The 22,317-nt window shown below is 39.8% G+C and overlaps 1 protein-coding gene across 2 annotated transcripts in view; it reads right to left on the bottom strand.

Moving 5' to 3' along the window:
• The window catches only part of KCNH7 (potassium voltage-gated channel subfamily H member 7), a 527,395-nt gene that overhangs the window by 24,208 nt on the left and 480,870 nt on the right, over window positions 1-22,317 (bottom strand). For both annotated transcript variants that reach the window (XM_089660084.1, XM_089660093.1), the window contains exon 13: window positions 18,285-18,542. In XM_089660084.1, coding sequence (XP_089516210.1) covers window positions 18,285-18,542 — 258 coding nt within the window. The remainder of the gene's footprint in view (window positions 1-18,284; window positions 18,543-22,317) is intronic.

Genomic DNA, 22,317 nt, shown 5'->3' on the forward strand with positions numbered 1-22,317 from the left:
GTCTCTGAAGAGTGATCCGCATTAAACCAACAAATCTAAGCATCTAAGGACTAATGATTTTTCAAAATCTGAAATGTGCTTGGACTTCCAATGGGGCAGCAGACAGAATAACCCCAATAATGTTGGGAATCTATATATTGGGGCGTGAACATTCTACTATTGCTACATCTAAGGACTAGTAAGTTGAAATATATTACGTTTCTTTTTAGGTTTAGATAATCTTTTTAATGACTTCTGTGACAGAAATTCTATTGTTGTATTCTACAGGCATACATTGAGAAGGGGAAGCGAGGAAACACTTGCACAGTGCAATACTACTAAGCAGGAAGCAAATCATGCATACACTGTATAATGGATACATATGGCTTCCCCCATGTAGAAATATGTTGGCAACCACCACAAATTAACAAGGCATTTCTAAAAAATGCATATCTATAACACCGTGAACATATAATAGTTCCTAATTGCATTCTTTATTAAACCTCCGCAAACAATCTCTATATTACATTTTTCAAGCATGATGCTCAGTGCTGAGGATATGTCCGCAAGCAGAACAAGCGACTGGAACCCATGCTGGCCACTAGTTATGTTAGAGCCAGGGGCGGACTGGACTGGCGGACTGGACTGGCGGACTGACCCCGAGGGCCTGGGGTCAGTAGGGGGCCCCATTAGATGCCCCTGGTACCTTTCATAGGCTTTTTTGTGTGTGGTTTGAATGTGCGGCTGCACGGATTTTCCTGCGGATCCGCAGTGGCACCACCCGCACAGATGTGAACCTGGGGTAAATCTCTTTCAGTGCAAAAAATAAAATTATATTTTATTTTTAAACTTTTTTTATTTCATTTTTTTAAATAGAATTTTATCATAAGCTGTTTTTTTCACATTTTTGTCCATTTGTCAGCTTATAATAAAAATCCAAACCAAAGTATTTAATACAACATATTCCATATAACTAATTAAAAGCTGTAAATGTTTAAACAATTAGTAATTTTTTTAAGTAAGCAAAGTAGTCACAGAGGTTTATTTCTAAGTAACTGACACATACAGATGCTGCTAAATTTGGCCTGTGCATCTAGGAATGGATGACCCCTCCTCGTCACAAAAGGGTTAAGCTGAGCTGAAAAGCAGGACTATTTTTCACTGATAAATCTCCAGAACATAGAACTGCCCCTAAAGATCAGGGGCAGCTGGTAACTATAGCAATTCCACAGTGGTATGAGGGCCTTGGCGTAGCTAAAGCTGGAGAGAATCCCACTGCTAATACATCTCTGACACATTCAAGTTTAACACACACTATAGAAGAGCAGGGAATGTGCACTCTGCTGTAAAGAGCGATCACAAAATCAATGTAGCCTGCAGTATGAATTTTTCACATGTATCTAATTTTAACAAGAGAGAAGACTATATTACATGCATAAGATATAAATTACAGAATGTATCTTGCAGATGTACTAGCAGATCAGATAGCATAGATCAGCACACCAGTACAAGAGCACCAAGGGGCAGATCTGGGAATCCAAAATGAGGATATGCCTTCAGCCTATAATTACATAGGTGTATCGGTCCCAAACAGCTCAGTGGGAACCTATGTCTGTGTGTGTGTTGGTTGTCTATCACTTAAATAAGGCAGTTCTGCTCCTATTGAATCAATTGCTTTATGAGAGTAATCGGTTATTTTGAATAATATGTCAACTGTCTTTTATACAGCTTTTATTAATAATTACAGTTGTGTCCAAAATTATTCAACCCCCAATGCTGTAAAGGGGTTTAGGGACTATAGTGTACATTTGGAATTGTATTCAGAATCAAATCCTACAAGGACGTTGTAACTACCCAAATGCAACTAAAATGACATCAATTGTTTATGTAATACAGTAGTAAATGGTTCTTATGTGGTTTCTTCATTGCCACAATTATTCAACCCCTTAAAGACTACCACTCTGAAGAACAGAGGTTCATACAGGTGCTTTCCATCAGGTATTGAAAACACCTGTGGATGTCACCGAGCAGCAATCAAGCATAATAAGCACCAATTAGGCAGCTTTAAAATGACTGTGATACTCAGCTCCTTCTAGACATTTACTGGTGTGGTTACAAACATGGTGAAGGCAAGAGAATGGTCCAGGAAGACAAGAGAAGAGGTGATTTCTCTTCACAGGAAGGGCAATGGCTATAAGAAGATTGCAAAGATGTTAAACATACCAAGAGACACCTTAGGAAGCATCATTCGCAAATTCAAGGCAAAGGGCACTGTTGAAACGCTACCTGGTCGTGGCAGAAAGAAGATGCTGACTTCGACTGCTGTGCGCTACCTGAAGCGTAGAGTGGAGAGAAGTCCCCGTGTGACTGCTGAGGAACTGAGAAAAGATTTGTCAGATGTGGGTACAGAAGTTTCAGCCCAGACAATAAGACGCACACTGCGTAATGAAGGCCTCCGTGCCAGAACTCCCAGGCGTACCCCCTTGCTGTCTCCAAAGAATAAGAAGAGTCGACTGCAGTATGCCAAAAGCCATGTGGACAAACCACAAAAGTTGTGGGATAGTGTTCTGTGGACTGATGAAACAAAATTAGAACTGTTTGGGCCCATGGATCAACGCTATGTTTGGAGGAGGAAGAACAAGGCCTATGATGAAAAGAACACCTTGCCTACTGTGAAGCATGGTGGAGGGTCAATCATGCTTTGGGGCTGTTTTGCTTCTGCAGGTACAGGGAAGCTTCAGCGTGTGCAAGGTACCATGAATTCTCTTCAGTACCAGGAGATATTGGATGGAAACGTGATGCAGTCCGTCACACACCTGAGGCTTGGGAGACGTTGGACCTTTCAACAGGACAATGATCCCAAGCATACCTCCAAGTCCACTAGAGCATGGTTGCAGAGGAAAGGCTGGAACATTTTGGAGTGGCCATCGCAGTCACCAGACTTAAATCCGATTGAGAACCTCTGGTGGGACTTAAAGAAAGCAGTTGCAGTGCGCAAGCCTAAGAATGTGACTGAACTGGAGGCCTTTGCCCATGAAGAATGGGCGAAGATACCCGTAGATCGCTGCAAGACACTTGTGTCAAGCTATGCTTCACGTTTAAAAGCTGTTATAACTGTAAAAGGATGCTGTACTAAGTACTAAGATTGAATGTCACTTGGGGGTTGAATAAAACTGATAATGCTGTGAGCACAGAAAAGACATTTGTGGTTATTTCATTATAACTGTTATGTTATATTTGTCTGACCTACAAGTGCCTCTTTAATGTAAATGTAAGCAAGATGACTGAATGATCAAAAGCAATGTCAAACTGGCCAAAACACTCAATTTCAGTGGGGGTTGAATAATTTTGGACACAACTGTATGTTTATTTAGAATTTATTATTGTATAACTGTGTTAACTATGTAATGTGCCATTCTTGGAATGTAAATTTTGTTGTATGTTTTCTTACAATGACAATAGAGACAATTGTTATTGACAGGACTATCATATTGAACTTTAAACATAAATAAGTACAGTGCTGGGTGCAAACGGGGCTGTGCACTCGCACCCGCACAGATGTCAGATTGGGAGCAGCAGCTGTATCCATGCATCCACTGCATCCCACATATAAAGGTGCAGCGCTAATATATGAACAAAAATAATTATGTGAACTAATATCCAATATTTAAATCATAAAGTCCAAAGGAAATTTTAGTGTCCAACAGTGATGTGAAAATCAATGGTGATCAGCGATGTGAAGTGACATCTGTGACAATCCTCCACCACTATGCACTTACCAGGAGCAAGAAATAAACAGGCTCTGTATGGAAATCCCTCCAAGCCATGTGTCTTATCCACTGCAGGAAATGAAAAGATACCCCAATGACCTCCACTGTGAAATGGGCTCTAATTGGGCATTCCTGGAAATGGACCTCCAGTACACTGATCAGTAATCGATCCAAATGTGGCACATCCTGAAAATGAGCTGTTCCCATGACCCTTTCGAGCTTCAACCTATTATCAGGTATATATATTTTATCACTGGATCCCAATTGGCTTCAATGAGACTGCCTGCATGGGGATGCAAGGAAGACCTGCGAACCCCATGCAGATAAACAAGGCCCTCCGTGGACATACGGTTTAGTATACCCCGTATGAATGATGCCTTACTACTGAGTTTTGTTTGTAACATTTGAACATTACTGCCGATCACATCAGTAGATTTTCCATTCAAGGCCAAACTTGCCATGACTTGACTATGGAAAAATTAGTACAGACACCCTTAGGATCTGCTCATTCTATTCCGAGAACAGACTGATCTAACAGTCAGATCCTTTATTTGGTAGATAAAATAGAGCACGCTCTGTGTTATTCTCAGAGGGAAAAATATTGCCAGTTGTCAAATATTCCCAATATAAAGTTTACTAATACCCCCTGCAGTATAGGCAGACAAGTCAGCAATTCTCAAAACTGATTTCTCATTACTGTACATGTCTGTGATCTTTAAAATATATATCTAGGCAAAATGAAAAACATATTCAGTACATTTCTGCAATATGTGTTTTGCTAGGAAAGCTGCAAGTACAAAAAAAATACTGACTGATCCTGACAGAATTCCAGCTACTTCTTGTAGTGAGCTGGCAACACTGCCTCTGCTGCTATGAAATCAGCAGTGTTCCTAGCCGGAGTTTTCCTCTGCTGGATTACAGAACACCTCACCCCTTTATGGAGATGAGTGGGAAGTGTTCTGTAGTTTAGCAGGGAGGACTCAAGCAGGGCTAACAACACTGCTTGTGATCTTAATGGAACAGCGGCAGTGTTGCCAGGAGCTCTCTGGATTTCCAGCAAACCAACAAGTGTTTTTCTGTACTCGCAGTGCCTATACAGAGATTGAACATGTGGATAATGTGCAGGTACTGCTGAAACTTACCCTAAAATGTTTTTTTTTGCCTCTTTCACATGACCAATCCGATCAGGTCTGCCTGTCAGTTTTCCAGGTGGACCTGATCTATTGTCCAATGGTCTATTCGGCTCCATGGACCAGTGGATGTAAACAGACTTGTGTCCTATTACACCTGCCTATCTCGAATCTGGGCCACTAAAAACAAACTGAAGGGGATTCATTATCCTCGTTAAGACAGATCAAATTGGAGAGCTGTCCATTTACACCCGGTTGCCCATAGATCAGAGTTCTGTCCGTTCTACATAAACTGAGTGGACATGGACCTGTCATCTGCCCACTCTGCTCTGATCAGCAGGGGATCAATGGACAGATCCCCTGCTGAGCAAAGCAGATTCTGTAACTGGGGCCTAACCGTGACTAGGTTTTGTAGGGCTTTATTACATGGCAACTTCAACACAAGCAGATTTAACATACAGCAGAAACACATACTGAATAGATAATTTATTTTACCCTCATTTTACCCTTCTTATGATTGGCTTTGGAAACCTCCTATGAAAGAAAAGTTCAGGCTGCAGTTTGTATCCTCTTCTTCTAAATATCTTACTTATTTGTCTGACAATCTAATTTTTATAGTTTCAATATTGTGACCCTGATGAAGTATCGAGATAAGGAATGCTGCCTTTTCTTTGCATTCCAGTTGTATGTCTGGACAAGCAAACCAATCGTGCGAGTGTACAGTTGCACAAGCACCCTGGGACTTAGGGTCCCCTCATTACTAAATGTGAGCCAGGTGGTTGCTGGAGTCCCTTGCTGTTTCTACATAGACCTGAACAACATTCACTTGTAGAGAAGTTGAGAAGTGGGAAGCACATCCTTCTCTACTTGTCTGAATGTACGCTACCCCTGAAGGATCCGCTGTAATTTAACTGGTTTGTTCCAAAAAAAAGCGCAGAGGCAGGCAGGTACACAGTGACAGTTCATTCATTCACTCCAGCTCATTAATCATTCTAGGGGATGTCTTTTTAGAATTTTATTGCTGAAGAACTTGTATGGGGTGTAGGATGATATGGGATGCTCCAGATTGACTGAATATTTTGAGGAGGACACTCCACTTCGCTGAGCCTCCTTGACCAGTCTCAGCAGCAAGTACAGATGACAGAACTGAATCCTTCTAGAAGCTAACTCAGTTTGAGCTTCCACGGACAATTTCACTCAAAGGGAGATGGCACACTGTCACTAGGACCCTGAGCTCAGGTCTCCTATCAGTATTTACTGGATACTCTTCTGTGAGGGAGATGTTAATGCTCACAATGCCACTGGACAGCTGAATGCCTCCTTTCAACTTCCACTCGACACTCTTCAATGAGTTCTCCAGACTGGGTCTTTAGGTGAAATCCCTTGATTGGCGCCAGAAATTTCGAAATAGGCCCCTCCAGCTATACCACAGCTGGGACCTCGATGAACATGCAGAAACTCCAGTAGTCTGCCTAGAGGAACAGAGTCCCTCAGACTGGGACCCAGGGATTAGACTCAGGACTTAGCACATGGCTGTTCCAAGCCTCAGACTATTTATCTGCCCTTCAGCCACCTACTGAGCATAATGCCCAGGGATTGGCTGAAGTCCTATAAACATAAACTGTCTTTTTGATCATCCAGCCCACTATGTTTCGAGAATCTTCTAGAATACAGGGAGAAACAATAAAATCTGCAGCCTGTGAAACACAAAACAGATCTAAGCAATCAACAACTGCTCCACTCATTACAACGGAGCCACAAATAACATCCTAGCAACCTAACTAGGAAGGTGGTGGACAAGGATTCCAGCAAAATCCTCTCATTTCCTCTAGAGACCAAATGGTCTTGGAGTACAGAGGGAGTTCACTGTCTGACTCTATTGCATATTATGAACCATAATTCAGAGAGAGTTCAGGGTATCATAAAGACTACTAGAAATATGCTATAATCCTTCTTATATGTGGTGATGTTTCATCTTCCCCCCCACTGGGTATTAGGACTGCATATCACAGGGATACCATAAAGAGGTTGATAACACTTTTCAGGTCCTTCCGTCCCCATGGAACTACTTCAAGTTGTGTTTGTTCTTTAGAATATTAGAGAACATTAGAAAATTGGTAGGGCCTACCATTAGCTCTCCCCCTCCTGTAACTCCAGTAGGGATGAGCAAAATTGAGCGTGTTCATTTCCTTGAAATTTCTGTGATAATAAAGAGGAATTTTTGCAAAACGCATTAGAGTCAATAGGGTAGGTTAAAGCTGTAGTAAACCTAAATATATTGCAGCTTACCATCCATTAGATGTGGCAACTTCATTCGTTTTCTTTTCTTAAGCATTTTTTCTCTTGGTGATCTGGCCAGTAACAGAACTCCTGTATTAGAGTATTCCTACTCTGGATGTAGGGGCAAATGAGCACCTTTGGACAGCAGTATTTTCAGTCTGGAGGAAGGGGAGTGTTATATGGACTAGCAGATTTAAATACACTAACAAACCGAAGCTAAACTCTAGCTAATACTTTATAACCAGTTACAGGAAACAGCTATTTTTCCTTTTAGCATAAAGGTTTTATATAAATAAATGCTGATCATCATAAGAACACCTGCTAGTGTTAAATGGTTTGTCTCATCTCTGTAACTAATACATTATGCTGGAGAGCTTGTTTGCTTGAAAAACAACAGACTTACTGTTTAGATCACCAGATAAAAATAGAAGAAAGAAAGCCTAAAAAAGAAAATGAATGCAGCCACTGAAAGGATCTAGATAACCTCCATTTTGTTGATGTACGCCATTTTAAGTATTAAGTTAGATTTTTGCAGATATATTAGAAGTTTAATGAAACTGTTTCAGCTTGCACCAGAAAGTATAAACAATGATAAGACGACCCTGACATTGTCTTTGCCAGCTATTTCTCAGAAAGCTAGCAAAAACATTTTATACCAAGAAATGTATATGTCATGTTTCATGTAGTTAGCTCATGATGGAAACTTACAAGTTACAGTTTTGAAACTCGCTCCCCCCTCCCTTATTTTTTCTGTATCCTATATAATCTTAGTAATGTCTAATAAACTTTGAACATCTCTGAACATAAGCTGCCATTATTTCCGTGTTCAAGGGGTGTTCCCAGAATTCTGCTGATAAACCAGGAATCTCTCCACAGACCGGGGGTCTCTGAGGGGATAAGAAAATCATCCTTTCAGCTGGGGGCTCGGCCCGAGATGACCACCCACCTCACTTGGTAAGTAAACCTTTTATCCATTTATGACTAAAAGCTCTTTCTTGCCCTGTGTTGAGTGAAGGTCTTGAATCACTCTGTATTGTCTATATAGACCCGTGATAACCTGTAGCTGCTTTTGGTAAGCAGACTTAACTCTTTGGTAGAGTTACAAAATAGTGCACTATAAAAAAGAGTGATTTTGGTAAAACACAGATTGTTCTTTGGTAGAACATAAAAGAAATTGTTCTTTGGTAGAACACACTGTCCTTTGGTAGAACAGTGAAGAGATAACTTTTGGGAAGTTATCAAAAGGTTAATAAGTCTGTGGCGCAGATTCTGGTTTATCTGTCTTTTGCTTTTTCTTTCTGTCGCGTAGAAGTATAAAATAATTTGTTGTGTGGAACAAAATAAGATTATAAGGTAAGATAATCTTATCCACTGTCTAAATATGGGTCAAGGAGGTAGTTACCCACCAGGTCCCCCAGAAAAGGGAGAAAATTGTAAGGATTATGTGGCCAGAGTATGTGGGAAAGATTACTATTTAATAAATCCCTGGGTGGATTGTATGGCTGGCTGGACAGAAGCCATGGGAAGTACAGACCCATTCACGAAATGGAGGAAGGGATTGTTCCTCTAGTGGAAAGATTTTTAGAGACAGGTATTTTAGAAGAAACTGTTTCTCCTTACAACACACCTATCAATCCTGTTAAGAAGCCAGATGGCTCTTACAGGTTTGTACAAGATTTGAGGGCCATAAATAATTTGGTGGTTCCAATAGCCCCAATAGTGCATGATATGCCATCACTCCTCACCTCCATTCCATCCGATGCAGAATATTTTACAGTGATTGATTTAACAAATGCATTTTTTTCGGTTCCTGTGGACCACCAGACGAGGGCGCTATTTGTATTTATACTCCAAAATCGCCAGATGACCTGGTGTAGAATGCCCCAGGGTTTTGTAGATTCGCCTGCAGTCTTCTCACTTGCCCTCCAGACCACACTGAGGTCCTGGACCCCTCCCAATGGTTCGGTCCTCCTACAATATGTGGATGACCTATTAATTTGTAGTTTAAGTCAGGTGGCCAGTCAGGATAGTTGGTCTCTGTTAGAATGGTTGTCAGGGAATGGTCACAAAGCATCTAAAAAGAAACTGCAATGGTGCCAAAAACAGGTTGAATACCTTGGTTTTACTCTAAGTCATGGTGAGAGGAATGTCAGTCACAAAAGAGCTGCGTCTCTCGTGGGTCTGCCCCGCCCACAAACAAAAAAGGAAATGCTAACTTTTCTTGGTATGATTGGCTACTGCCGCCAATGGATACCTGATTGTTTATTTTATGATCACACTGAGGTCTGCCACACTTTCAGAATCACCTGACATTCTCACATGGTCAAATGAAATGGTTGATGTCTTTGTGTACCTGAAGAATGCTATGGTAACGGCCCCTGGTCTTGGACTACCTGACTATAAGAAAATGTTTCATCTGTATGCTATGGAAAATTGTACAATCATGGCGGGGTCCTGGCTCAGGAACATGGAGGCGGGCTCTGCCCTGTAGCTTTTTTTTCCGAAGTAGTGCCAACTCAGGTTCAGGGCATGCCTGCTTGTCTGAGAGCTGTTGCATCCTGCGCGATGGTGGTGGAAATGGCAATTTCTTTCACATTGGGACATGAAACTACCCTACACACCACACATCAAGTGTCCTTACTACTGAAAAACATACACACTCAACACATGTCAGCACAAAGGTTGAGCGGATATGAAGTGATTCTTCTATCTGATCCCAACTTGATTATTAAACATTCTTCAGCAAATTCAGACCCTGCTCCAATTTTGAATGCCCTACTGGGGCTAAAGGGAGAACAGGATGAAGTGGCACCAGAACACAATTGTACAACCCACATACAGTAAGATACTTCCCCTAGGCCCGACATTTCAGCTGTGGCTCTTGATGGGGCCCCAGATGTGTTTGTAGATGGCTCTGCTCTAGGCCAAATGATAATACTTACCATACAGGATATGCCATTGTGCAACTTTCTGACAAAATACTCGAGGCAAAGCCAATTCCATATCAGTCAACGCAAGCAGCCGAACTGATTGCCCTTACAAGAGCATGTCAATTATTTGCAGGACAGGATGTCAACATTTACACAGATTCCAAGTACGCTCATGGTGCTGTACACTATTTTGGGGTCATTTGGGAGAGAAGAGGATTTATTGCTGCTGATGGCAAAACCATATCTCACTCTTCCTTGATATCTGGCCTACTCAAAGCCATATAGTTACCAAAAACATTAGCCATTCTTCATTGCAGGGCACATACAAATCGCAGAGATCATATTGCCAAAGGAAATGCATTAGCAGATAAGGTAGCAAAGGAAGCTGCATTACAACAGGTGGCCAGTGAACAGATGTCTATGCTCACTTCAGGTGTCACAACCACACCACATGACCAGATGTATGCAGATTTACAAAAATTTGCTACAAAAGTTGATCTAGCAGACTGGAATGGTTCTGGAGCACAACTAGATCCAGCTTCTGGTCTAGTGTGCTTAGAGGGGAAACCATGCATTCCCATGTCAAATGCCCCACTGTGCATTGCACAGTACCACAGTCTAGAACATAGAGGATGGAAAACGACATGTGAAACATTATTGCAAGATTTTTACATTACAGGTTTATCTAGGTTGGTGAAAGAATATGTTTCCAGTTGCATTACATGTATAAGGAACAATCCACAGAACCCAAAGAAACCACAACACCAACATCTAGTGTATCCAACTACACCTTTCACCCATTTACAAATAGATTTTACCCACATGCCAAAAACAGGAAAGAGGCAAGAGTTTTTGTTGGTAATGGTGGATATGTTTAGCAGATGGGTGGAAGCATTTGTCACTAATAAAGAAGATGCACAAACTGTAGTCAGAATTCTTACACAGGAGATAATACCCAAATGGGGATGTCCACTGCAGAAAAATTCTGATAACGGGCCAGCCGTTGTGGCCAAGGTATGCCAAGACCTGGTAAAAGTACATAAGATAGATTGGAAATTTCATATTCCCTATCATCCTCAAAGTTCGGGTATAGTAGAAAGGATGAACAGAACAATTAAGGATAAGTTGAGGAAGGTCACTGGAGGAACCTATACCCACTGGAAGAAGATGTTACCTGCAATTCTAGCAGAGGTAAGAATGACACCTAATAAGACTACAGGATTATCTCCTTTTGAAATATTAATGGGAAGACCGTTCCCCACTCCTTGGGCTAAACAGCCACTTATGTTAGAAAGAGGGGACCTTGACCTGGTACAAGAAGAATATGTGAGAAAATTGATTCAGACTTTAGATCAGGTTGAAAGAAATGTTGCTCGCACCTCTGCTTTATCTTTTCAGGAATCAACATACCCTTTACAAGTGGGAGATGTCGTAGTGGTACGCCAACTCGCTAAAGCCAAGAAGCAAGGCTACCCCTTTGGACCACCTACTACGGTGATAGCGGTTACCAGAACGGCTGTTCTGGTGGAAAATTCCCAGTTCTGGATCCATGCTAGTCGAGTGAAGAAGGTGAACCAAATACCTGAGAAACACGAGACGGAAAAAGGAGGTGAAGTATGAGAGGAAAATCCTCGAAGAGCGGGTGAAGTAGGTGAAAAAGACCCTGAAGATGAAATTTTTTACTGCCCCTCATGGTGTTTTGAAGATCTGGGTCCTATTGGTCACACTGACTGTGCTTTTTTTCCTGCCAGTATAGATCATAACTAACTGTATTTATCGCCCTGAGGACTTGGGCCTAATAAAAGGTATCTGATGTCAAGGACTAGATTTAAATGAGACCCAGATAACCAAAAGTGAAAGAAAGTCAAAAAGAAGTTTTGAAGAGAACAATCCTTTTTCAGGAAAAATGTTGATGATGCAGTTAAAATATGCTTATGCTCAAAAGTCAGGTTATGATAAATGTTGGATATGTAGTAAGTTACATCCTAGCACATATGAAATTCCTCTTCTGTCCGCTCCTGTGAAAATATTTTTGTTAATAACAGGGAATGTAAGTATTGGTTTGACCAGTATTACTTCTAATGCCACCATATCTTTTCCAACTCTGGGAGTCACTCAACTCTCCGATTGGTGTTTTAGACTGGGGAATACTTCCCACAAAGGAAAGGGAATGTGCTCTCAGTCCATATTAAATATATCTGATCCTGGAAGGAGGGATGGAACTTCTTCTGTGAAACTCTGGCAAGTAAATGGTAGAGCCCTGAATGAAAGTTTAGAAGGGATGCAAGACAATGTGGGGAAAACTATGTTTGGAAAACTTCTTTTTTATTTCACACTTGTTGTCACCTCTGAATTTCGCTCTGCATTACAAAAATTGCCGATCTCCTTGGGAAACAATACCTATATCTGTTGTGGTAAGATCTGTTACCCTTGCATACCGAGTAATGTCCAGGGCTGGTGCTATGTAGCCCAATTAGTGCCAATTATGGCAGCTATAGACCAAAAGGAACACCAGGTAAAAGCCAGTACATTCCCAAAACACCAACTAACTCTGAGACAGAGAAGGGAAACCAAACAAGAAAAGGTAGATCTATTCTCTACAGGTGATAAGGTTTGGTCATGGTTCTCTACCTACACGGAATGAGGAATAACACTTATGAACAAAATAAATAATTACACAAACATTATTGATGATATACTGGAGAGGAACTCTAAGGACATAGGGTTGCTAAATACCGAGCCAGAGCTATTAGAAAACAGCTGGAGATGCAAGAATAAGCTATTGAAAGCATGAGTGCTGCTTTGACAGGTTTGTGTGAGATGACACAGGATTATGAATGTTGTACTTGGATATATAATATCACAATGACTGTTCCAGATTATTATGAAATAATAAAGCAACACAGGGAACAGGTAGATGGTTTAATGGAAGAAGCTAGAGCTATAGGAAAAGATGGATGGAGTCCTTTTGATTGGCTAGGATCAGGATTTGGTTCCGTCTTTTCATGGATGAAAGGTATCGCTGTAAGCATAGTCATGATATTGCTTTTTGTTTTATTTTTATATCTATGTTTTAAATGCTTATTATATTGCATTGCTAGAGCTATCAAGCCGCAAAATACAAATGAAGGTTATCTGGCTATGTACAAAAAGATGAATGAGGTAAAGAATTGAGATCATGTTCATGATCTAAGAGGGGATTGAAAGGATCTAGATAACCTCCATTTTGTTGATGTACGCCATTTTAAGTATTAAGTTAGGTTTTTGCAGATATATTAGTAGTTTAATGAAACTGTTTCAGCTTATAAACAATGATAAGACGACTCTGACATTGTCATTGCCGGCTATTTTTCAGAAAGCTAGCAAAAACATTTTATACCAAGAAATGTATATGTCATGTTTCATGTAGTTAGCTCATGATGGAAACTTACAAGTTACAGTTTTGAAACTCGCTCCCCCCTCCCTTATTTTTTCTGTATCCTATATAATCTTAGTACTGTCTAATAAACTTTGAACATCTCTGAACATAAGCTGCCGTTATTTCTGTGTTCAAGGGGTGTTCCCAGAATTCTGCTGATAAACCAGGAATCTCTCCACAGACCGGGGGTCTCTGAGGGGATAAGAAAATCATCCTTTCAGCCACCACATCTAAGAATTGGTAAGCTGCAAAATAATAAATGTTTGCTTTTGAATTTCATTCTGCTTTAAGTTAGTTAGTTTTTGGTGGTTTTTAAGGGTGCAATGGGAAAAAAAATGTTTTTTAATGTTGCTTTCTTTTTTTTTTTTTACTTTTTTCTGTAAAAAAAATAAGATAATGAGACTAACAAGAGGCCATTTGGTTTCCAGCTGGGGATAGCTGCAACTCTTCTGTAACCCTCAGGGGCTAATTAAAGCCCACTGTCACATTAGAAACTGCAAAAACCACCTTAATTTCACTTTCCCATTGACATCAATGCATTTTGCAAAAATGATGAAGAGGGTTGGCCCAAAAACTGGAGAGTGCAAAATCTGGAGCAGCTCTGCAGAGAAATCAATCAGCCTCCAGGTTTTATTGTCAAAGATATACTGAAATTAGAAGCTAGTTACACATATGGGAGAAACATTTTTTTTTTTAATTCAGCCCACAAATAGCCTCTACCTCCAAGTCAATGTGACAGGCATCAATAAAAAAAATGTTTTGACTGAAGTTCCACTTTAAAAAATGACAGTACTCCTTTCACAACAGAACGCAGAAGTTATGAACTTATTCTTGAACTTACCATATGACATGGGCCATGCTTAATTTAGCAGCCAGAAATCATATGATGAAATACAGGAAAACGATGTTATTTTAGTTGTCACAAATCTATATGTCTAGACTTGATAAAAAATAATTATATTTACATTGGTTTTTAGGACACCATTCCCAGAGCACATAATTATTACGCTGTGCACAAGTAATAAACTCATTTTAGATGCCACTCTGTACTAGGCATAAAATAATTATAAACCCAATAACAATTTCAGACCTTCTATAATAAGATTTTTTTCAAAGTCAATTGATAAAATTAGTCTGCAAGAATACAATCCAGGAAGATACTGCGGCCAAAAAATTCTGTTTGTATCTGAAATTAGGACGAGAAGTCCAGGGTTTATTGAATTATCTGTATTATACGAGGTGTTAATTTCATATGAACGGTATGCTATGTCTGTGGATTATTTCCTGTTCTAGTTAAATAAAATATTCTTCGCATTCCAAAAAAGACAGATCTGAATCACGTACGGACACGATCAAAATGCACACTTTTTTTTGCAGACTTTCTAAATTTAGCCCAGACTAAAATCTGCAGTAGGTTGCCTTGGTAAGGGTTGCTATGGCTGCAGGGATACAAAGCTTCAGCCTAAATAAGTCTGCAGAAAGAAATCTTTCACTTGGAAAAGTCATTCATGACAAGTTCGGAAAAGGAAGCCTTCGGCTTTAGAGGAAGATAAAAATTTACGTCTTGTTCCTTTGTACTCTTTATGAATGATCATTCAATATGAACGATTTTGAAGGAAGGGACCATCCAGTAACATCTTGCTCCTCATGAGTGCAACTGGCCAGAAATATGATCAACAGTTGGCAATTCATAACGGATCAGATGAATTCCCTGGGAGCGGAATTACCTAGCAATCTGCCCAACTAGCTGATTTGTTATCACTGAAATAACGAAGAGGTCTCTGAGATCCTCCACTATCTCAATAAAATGACTACTACATTTTGGAAGACAATGGGGTTGATTCACTAAAGGTAAATATACCGTGCACTGCAAGTGCTGTTGCTTTATATCTGAGGGAAAGCTCTGAATAAGGCGAAGCTCTGCTGCTTTCTTTCATCCAATCATGTGCAAGCAAAAATGCTGTTTTTTTTATTTTCCTTGCATGTTCCCCTCAGATCTAGAGCAACTGCACTTTCAGTGCACTTGTAGTGGACAGTCTATTTGCCTTTAGTAAACCAACCCCAATGTGTCCATGTTTTGACTATTGTCCAAAGAGGGACTAGAGAAGCTTGTAAAAAATGGAAATATAATACGAATTTTCACTGCAGCATTTTAATAAACACAAGGCATGGATTGATTGATTGATTGATTGACATAATGATCAAAATAAGGACCGGTTGTGAATGTTAAAGTGTATCTATAGTCAACCCTTTTTTGGTTTAAGATGGGGTGGAAAGATTAGAACCCCTGTCAGTCTTACTAAGTAGTAGGAACCCCTATGCTAAATGTCCCAAGGACAAACTTTTCACCAGACAGAAAGTGAAGGATGCTCTACAACAGCAATATAGCCAAAGTAAAAAAGTTTTTTTAAGCTAAAGGGGAACTAAACTTAAAAAAAACTAAAGAATGCAAACAGGCAGGTACTTTATTGCAGAAGAGACATGCTACGGGGTTGACTTACTAAAGATAAATATAGTGTGCACTGCAAGTACAGTTGCTTTATATCCAAGGGGAAGCTCTGAAATGAGGTGGAGCTCTGCTGATTTCTTTCAGCCAAGAAAAAAATGCTGTTAGTTTCTTTTCTTTGCATGTTCCCCTTAGATCTAGAGCAACTGCACTTTCAGTGCACTTCCAAGTGCACTTGGAGTGCACATGCGTGGGAGCAATATCATCCTGAACTGGCCAATCAAGGCAACTGAAGACCTGTGTTGGTGAGGGATTTTGCAGGCATCGGACTGTTGGAACTAAGGTAAGTATTTTTACTTTTAGTTACGCTTTAAGTTGGAGAATGCTAGGACCCTTGTTGGTTTTCAATTGTTGTCTGTTTCCGTGTTGCACATTTTCCCTCACTTTGGTAAAATGTTCATCATGGGTAAAACTGGGGAATGTTCCTACTGCATCATATCAGCAGGGCCCCTCAACAGATAATCTCATCTCTGATGTGTTGTAAAGGAGGAGCGACCACACAGGTACTATCTCTTTTTAAATTTTCTGCATGCGTAGAACAGTTAAAAACATGGGCACCTCATTAATAGTACATTTGTCTTTCAAGTAAATGGTTGTAACTTTTCTGAAAATTTATCAAAAAAGTAATCCAGACAATTTAACTTCAAAAAATGTTCCCCAATTAGATACTTCCTTAAAATGTACATTATCTAAGCCACTGGTTCTAAACCATTTTGAGTCCAGAGCCCGGTAAATTCTATGAAAAACTTCCATGCCCCAACAATTAAAAATAAAGTTTATACTTAAACAATAAAATAATGGAAATGTAAAACACTAAAAGGCTCTTGATGGGGATGGGGTCAAAGTGAGGGATGGAGGTTCTAGACAGAGTTTGGGGACTCTGCGGCAGACTTCTTGGCCCTGTAAGGGATGAGGTTTCTGGAGGGGGCTAGAGATAACTATGGGGTTTGGGGAGCACTGTGAGACACTGTTGAAATGTAAGGGCACTGTATAGGGCTGGCGGCTCTGCAGCAGGCTGGTGGCATTGTGGGAGGCTTGGTGGCACTATGGGAGGTTAGGAGGTACTGTGGATGCTGAGGGCTTTCAGGGGGTCTGAGGGCACTGTGGACCACTATAAGAGGTTGAGGGATAAAATGGAAGCTGGGAGGCACTGTGGGAGGTTAAAGGATCTGCAGCTTGCTGGGAGCCCAGGAGAGAGGAGGCTGCAACTTGGCAGTGAGCCACAGCCTGGTAGTTGACAAGCAAAGGTCATTTATTAGATACTAATTTATAATCAGATTTAAAGGTTTACCAGTACCCACCCTTCTGTTACTACTGGAAAATTAAAAGATGTTTTCCAGAGGTGAGTACTGGGGAATGTTACATTCTTTACATAGTTAATAGTTCTTCCTATACTGCACCTCCCTTGTTGGTACAAATTGATGGAGCTTTAACCATTTTCTTTTCTTGCTGTGCTGGCTGCATACACATGTAAGGTCTGCAGCTGCCTTTAGCAAGTTTGGCCCTTGTATGTTGTTCTGACTTTGAGAAGGGGTAACCTCTAGGTAAGCCTGTTCTCAATGTATTCCTTGTTATATATAACTCGTTATATGTGCTTTCATAGATTGGAGCAGGGACTGCAAATACTGTATATGCAAACTGAGATTGTAACCTTTATTGAAATGTAAATTTAAAAACAGTTTTCACATTTTATTTAATTTGCTTGCTAACTTGGGTGAATTTTTCTATTTTTATGTATAATGATAAGATTTTTTACACATACTTTTACTACAATTAAATCATATGTTGTAATGATAGCACAAAAACATTCCTTTATATTTTTTTTTACCCAGTTGTATACAGCAATGACTCCCTGCATATGTTAAACTATGTGTGTAGAACCTGCTAACTGAATTATTCAATACCAGTTGTATATATTTTTTACCCCTGATTAAGATGGCGGAGATCCAAAAAACACACTGGTTTCTCTGAAATCTTATACATACTTTTACCCAATGACCACGGTCTACTAGACAAAAGTGCTGTTTTATCGTTATTTTCACCCAGAAGTTATGCAACATGAGAAAAAGTTGTCTCTATACTGTTTAGCAAGCAGCCTGGTATTTCTTTTTGATTAGATTAGAGCCTGCGGCCCCAAGTACCTTTTCTCACCTATAACAAAGCGCTAGGCAACATCTGAATATCAGTTTATATCAATACCGTACTGCGTACCATATTATTACTCCAAGTCCACGCCATGTATAAAGATCGAAATGTATAGATCTCTCTTACCTCGATAGGATAAGCTTCTTTTGGTGATTGTTAACTTGTCAGGACACACAGCTTCTTCAAACTGGGGGACAGAAGGCTTGGTGAAAACAGAGCTGTAACCCCCAATTTCAGTAAACAGTGGCTTCTGTTCATTAATGGAGGAGACCAGCGATGACAACCCACTTCTCTTTTTGTCTGCATTTGTTTTGTTGTAGACACAATGTCTGAGATCATCCAGAGAATTTTCTGAACCATCCTGGCTGTTGTCTTTGCTGCAATCTACAGATAAGAGAACCAGTAAAGAGGTGGTTATATCTACTGTATAGTATTGTGGCAGACATACTAACATAGCAAAGACAAAATGCGTGAAAACAGTGAATGTACTTTTTTTTTTTTCAATTAGCCTATTTTACAGAATTTGGAGTATTATACTTAATGAGGGTTTGCCACTTCTAAATTATTTTATTCCTCAGTCAGCTTGCTGAAGTTAATGTATATTAACATAACATATACAGTATGTAGAGTACAGAAAATAACATTACATTTTAGGTTCAGACTTTATTTCAGGGTGGTCTCTGCTTGCTCATATTACTGGCCTAGCACTAGCAAATTCCTATTCTACATTACTGGGGGCCCCATGAGTTGTCAGTCCGCCCCTGGTGGTCATACACGCAATGATGAAATTGTGTGATTCTTCAAATAATCAGATAATAAGATTGTATCAAGCAATTATTGAAAGGTAACATGTTTCATTATTGACCAATCCCAATGTAAACCAAATCGATCAAATGTAATTTAGTCCAATTGGTTCTGGCAGAAAATATGATTGTATTAAACACCAATATTAATAAAATTGCTGTGTGTATGGTCCACCAAAAGATCTTTTCATTCAAGGGAACTATTGGAACGCTCCAATAGTTCCTCAATAGTTGCATTGTATTAATGTGCATGAAGAAGCCAAGGAAAGATGGAACAATCTCAAAAAGGCATCAAATTACAGATTAGACATTCTTATAATATGTCAACAAAAGTTAGATTTTATTTCCATCATTTACACTTTCAAAATAACAGAAAACAAAAAAATGGCGTCTGCAAAAGTTTGGGCACCCTGTAGAATTTATAGCATGCACTGCCCCCTTTGCAAAGCTGAGATCTGCCAGTGTCATGGATTGTTCTCAATCATCGTGTGGGAAGACCAGGTGATGTCAATCTCAAAGGTTTTAAATGCCCAGACTCATCTGACCTTGCCCCAACAATCAGCACCATGGGTTCTTCTAAGCAGTTGTCTAGAAAACTGAAACTGAAAATAGTTGACGCTCACAAAGCTGGAGAAGGCTATAAGAAGATAGCAAAGCGTTTTCAGATGTCAATATCCTCTGTTTGGAATGTAATTAAGAAATGGCAGTCATCAGGAACAGTGGAAGTTAAAGCAAGATCTGGAAGACCAAGAAAAATATCAGACAGAGCAGCTCGCAGGATTGTGAGAAAAACAATTCAAAACCCACGTTTGACTGCACGATCCCTCCAGAAAGATCTGGCAGACATTGGAGTTGTGGTACACTATTCCACTATAAAGAGATACTTGTACAAATATGGTCTTCATGGAAGAGTCATCAAAAGAAAACCTCTTCTACGTCCTCACCACAAAAATCATCGTTTGAACTTTGCAAATGAACATATAGACAAGCCTGATGCATTTTGGAAACAAGTTCTGTGGACCGATGAGGTTAAAATTGAACTTTTTGGCTGGAATGAGCAAAGGTACGTTTGGAGAAGAAGGGGCACAGAATTTAATGAAAAGAACCTCTGTCCAACTCTTAAGCATGGGGTTGGATCAATCATGCTTTGGGGTTGTGTTGCAGCCAGTAGCACAGGGAACATCTCACGAGTAGAAGAAAAAATGGATTCAATAAAATTTCAGCAAATTTTGGATGGTAACTTGATGCCATCTGTGAAAAAGCTGAAGTTAAAGAGAGGATGGCTTCTACAAATGGATAATGATCCTAAACACACCTCGAAATCCACGGGGGATTACATCAAGAGGTGTAAACTAAAGGTTTTGCCATGGCCTTCACAATCTCCTGACCTCAACATAATTGAAAATCTATGGATAGACCTTAAAAGAGCAGTGCGTGACAGACAGCCCAGAAATCTCAAAGAACTGGAAGACTTTTGTAAGGAAGAATGGGCAGAGATACCTTAAACAAGAATTGAAAGACTCTTGGCTGGCTACAAAAAGTGTTTACAAGCTGTGATACTTGCCAAAGGGGGCAGTACAAGATATTAACTCTGCAGGGTGCCCAAACTTTTGCAGACGCCATTTTTTTGTTTTCTGTTATTTTGAAAGTGTAAATGATGGAAATAAAATCTAACTTTTGTTGACATATTATAAGAATGTCTAATCTGTAATTTGATGCCTTTTGGAGATTTTTCCATCTTTCCTTGGCTTCTTTATGCACATTAATACAAATTTTTAGCTGGGGTGCCCAAACTTTCGATCCCCACTGTATGTAGCAAGTAAATGAATAAACTTGCCAGTAATGCTATTAATAGGCTGCAGCTAAAGGGAGCTTTAATGATTTGCAGTGTGACTCCAGGAGACTAATACCAACAAACTTATATTAAACACTGCAAGTGAGCAACACGTGTTTTGGGCTCTCCTTTTTGATACAGGTTTGTCACACTTTGTTTATACTATCTGTTCAGTTTTTTGTTTGTTCTGACATTCCCTTTCACTGTTCAATAACCTATATGTTAGTAATGGCAATTCTCTAATACAAATTGATGCGCTTTTCCATTTAGCCTCTGCTGCCACTATAAAGAGATTAATTATCTGTATAATGTGATCCAATTCTGTTGAACACATTAAACTCAGAATGCAAGTGAGAAACACATGTTTGGTGCTCTCCTCTTTGATGCAGATACTGCAGGCTGCATCTTTGTAGTAACTCACACTCAGATCACAGATAATCCGGTAACATATATATATATATATATATATATATATATATATATATATATATATATATATATATATGTATATCTGTTTCATAAGTTTCAAGCAATTTAAAGTAAACATACAATCAGATTGGTCGATAAACTGCAGGCTGTGTATGGTGGATTGCTAGATTGATTTGTCTGAGTTTAAACCCTTTAAGGTTTTCAGAAGCCGGGAGGCGGGGCAGGGTTTTAGGGTCATGTGACCGCCGTGATTTGCCGTGGGAAAGGTCCCGATCGAAAGAGGAGATTGGGACCTTTCCGTGAGTACCGGACATGTGTGTTGGGAGCGCGCAGGGCGCGCGCTCTCAGCACATATGTTTTTCTTAATTGCACGCAAATGTGCGGCCGCTCGGCATCAAGGCCCAGACGCCGAGAGGCTGCACATTTGCGTGCGGCCGGCAAGAGGTTAAGTGGAGTTCATGGAAAGCAGTGGAAGCTCAAAGAGTAAAAAGCATGAATTAAAAACGGTATCCTAAATGTTGAAACTACTTAAAATTTGTTTGCGAAGTCCCCCTTTTGTATTTCCTGTGATGTAATTTCAAATAAAGCCAGACAGGAAAAAGAAAACCCTCCGCCAGGGTATTTCAAAAGCATGTGCATAATGCGTGAGCACCAGAATTACAAATCCTTTCCCAAAGGCAAACAAAAGCCAAAACCACTCCAATGCCACCCTGTAACCAGGGGAAGTCAGGATGCAAAGCAAACAGAAAAGTGTCATAGGAAGTGTAATCTCAAGGGATATAAAAATTGTGATAATCGTCCTGCACAGCTATCACAATAAATATATGCTATCTAAGCAAACCAGCACTCCTCTATGATTCACACACTAAATAACAATATAGATCAAATGAATGCAGTGCTACAGAACATGTATATTAAATCACTCAAGCCTAAATGTGATACATAATTTAAACCAAATGCTAATAAAGTGTTCCAAATGATACATAATTACTATGCCAAAATATAATTATACAGTGCTCTGTGCTTAATGTGAGACAAATCAATCGCCCACAAATCAATCCTGATCTTGTAAACAGCAATAGTGCTTCTTCTG

This window comes from Staurois parvus, unplaced genomic scaffold (genome assembly GCF_062004578.1).
Source record: "Staurois parvus isolate SC_StPar_1 unplaced genomic scaffold, SC_StPar_1.0 ptg000031l, whole genome shotgun sequence".
Lineage (NCBI taxonomy): Eukaryota > Metazoa > Chordata > Amphibia > Anura > Ranidae > Staurois > Staurois parvus.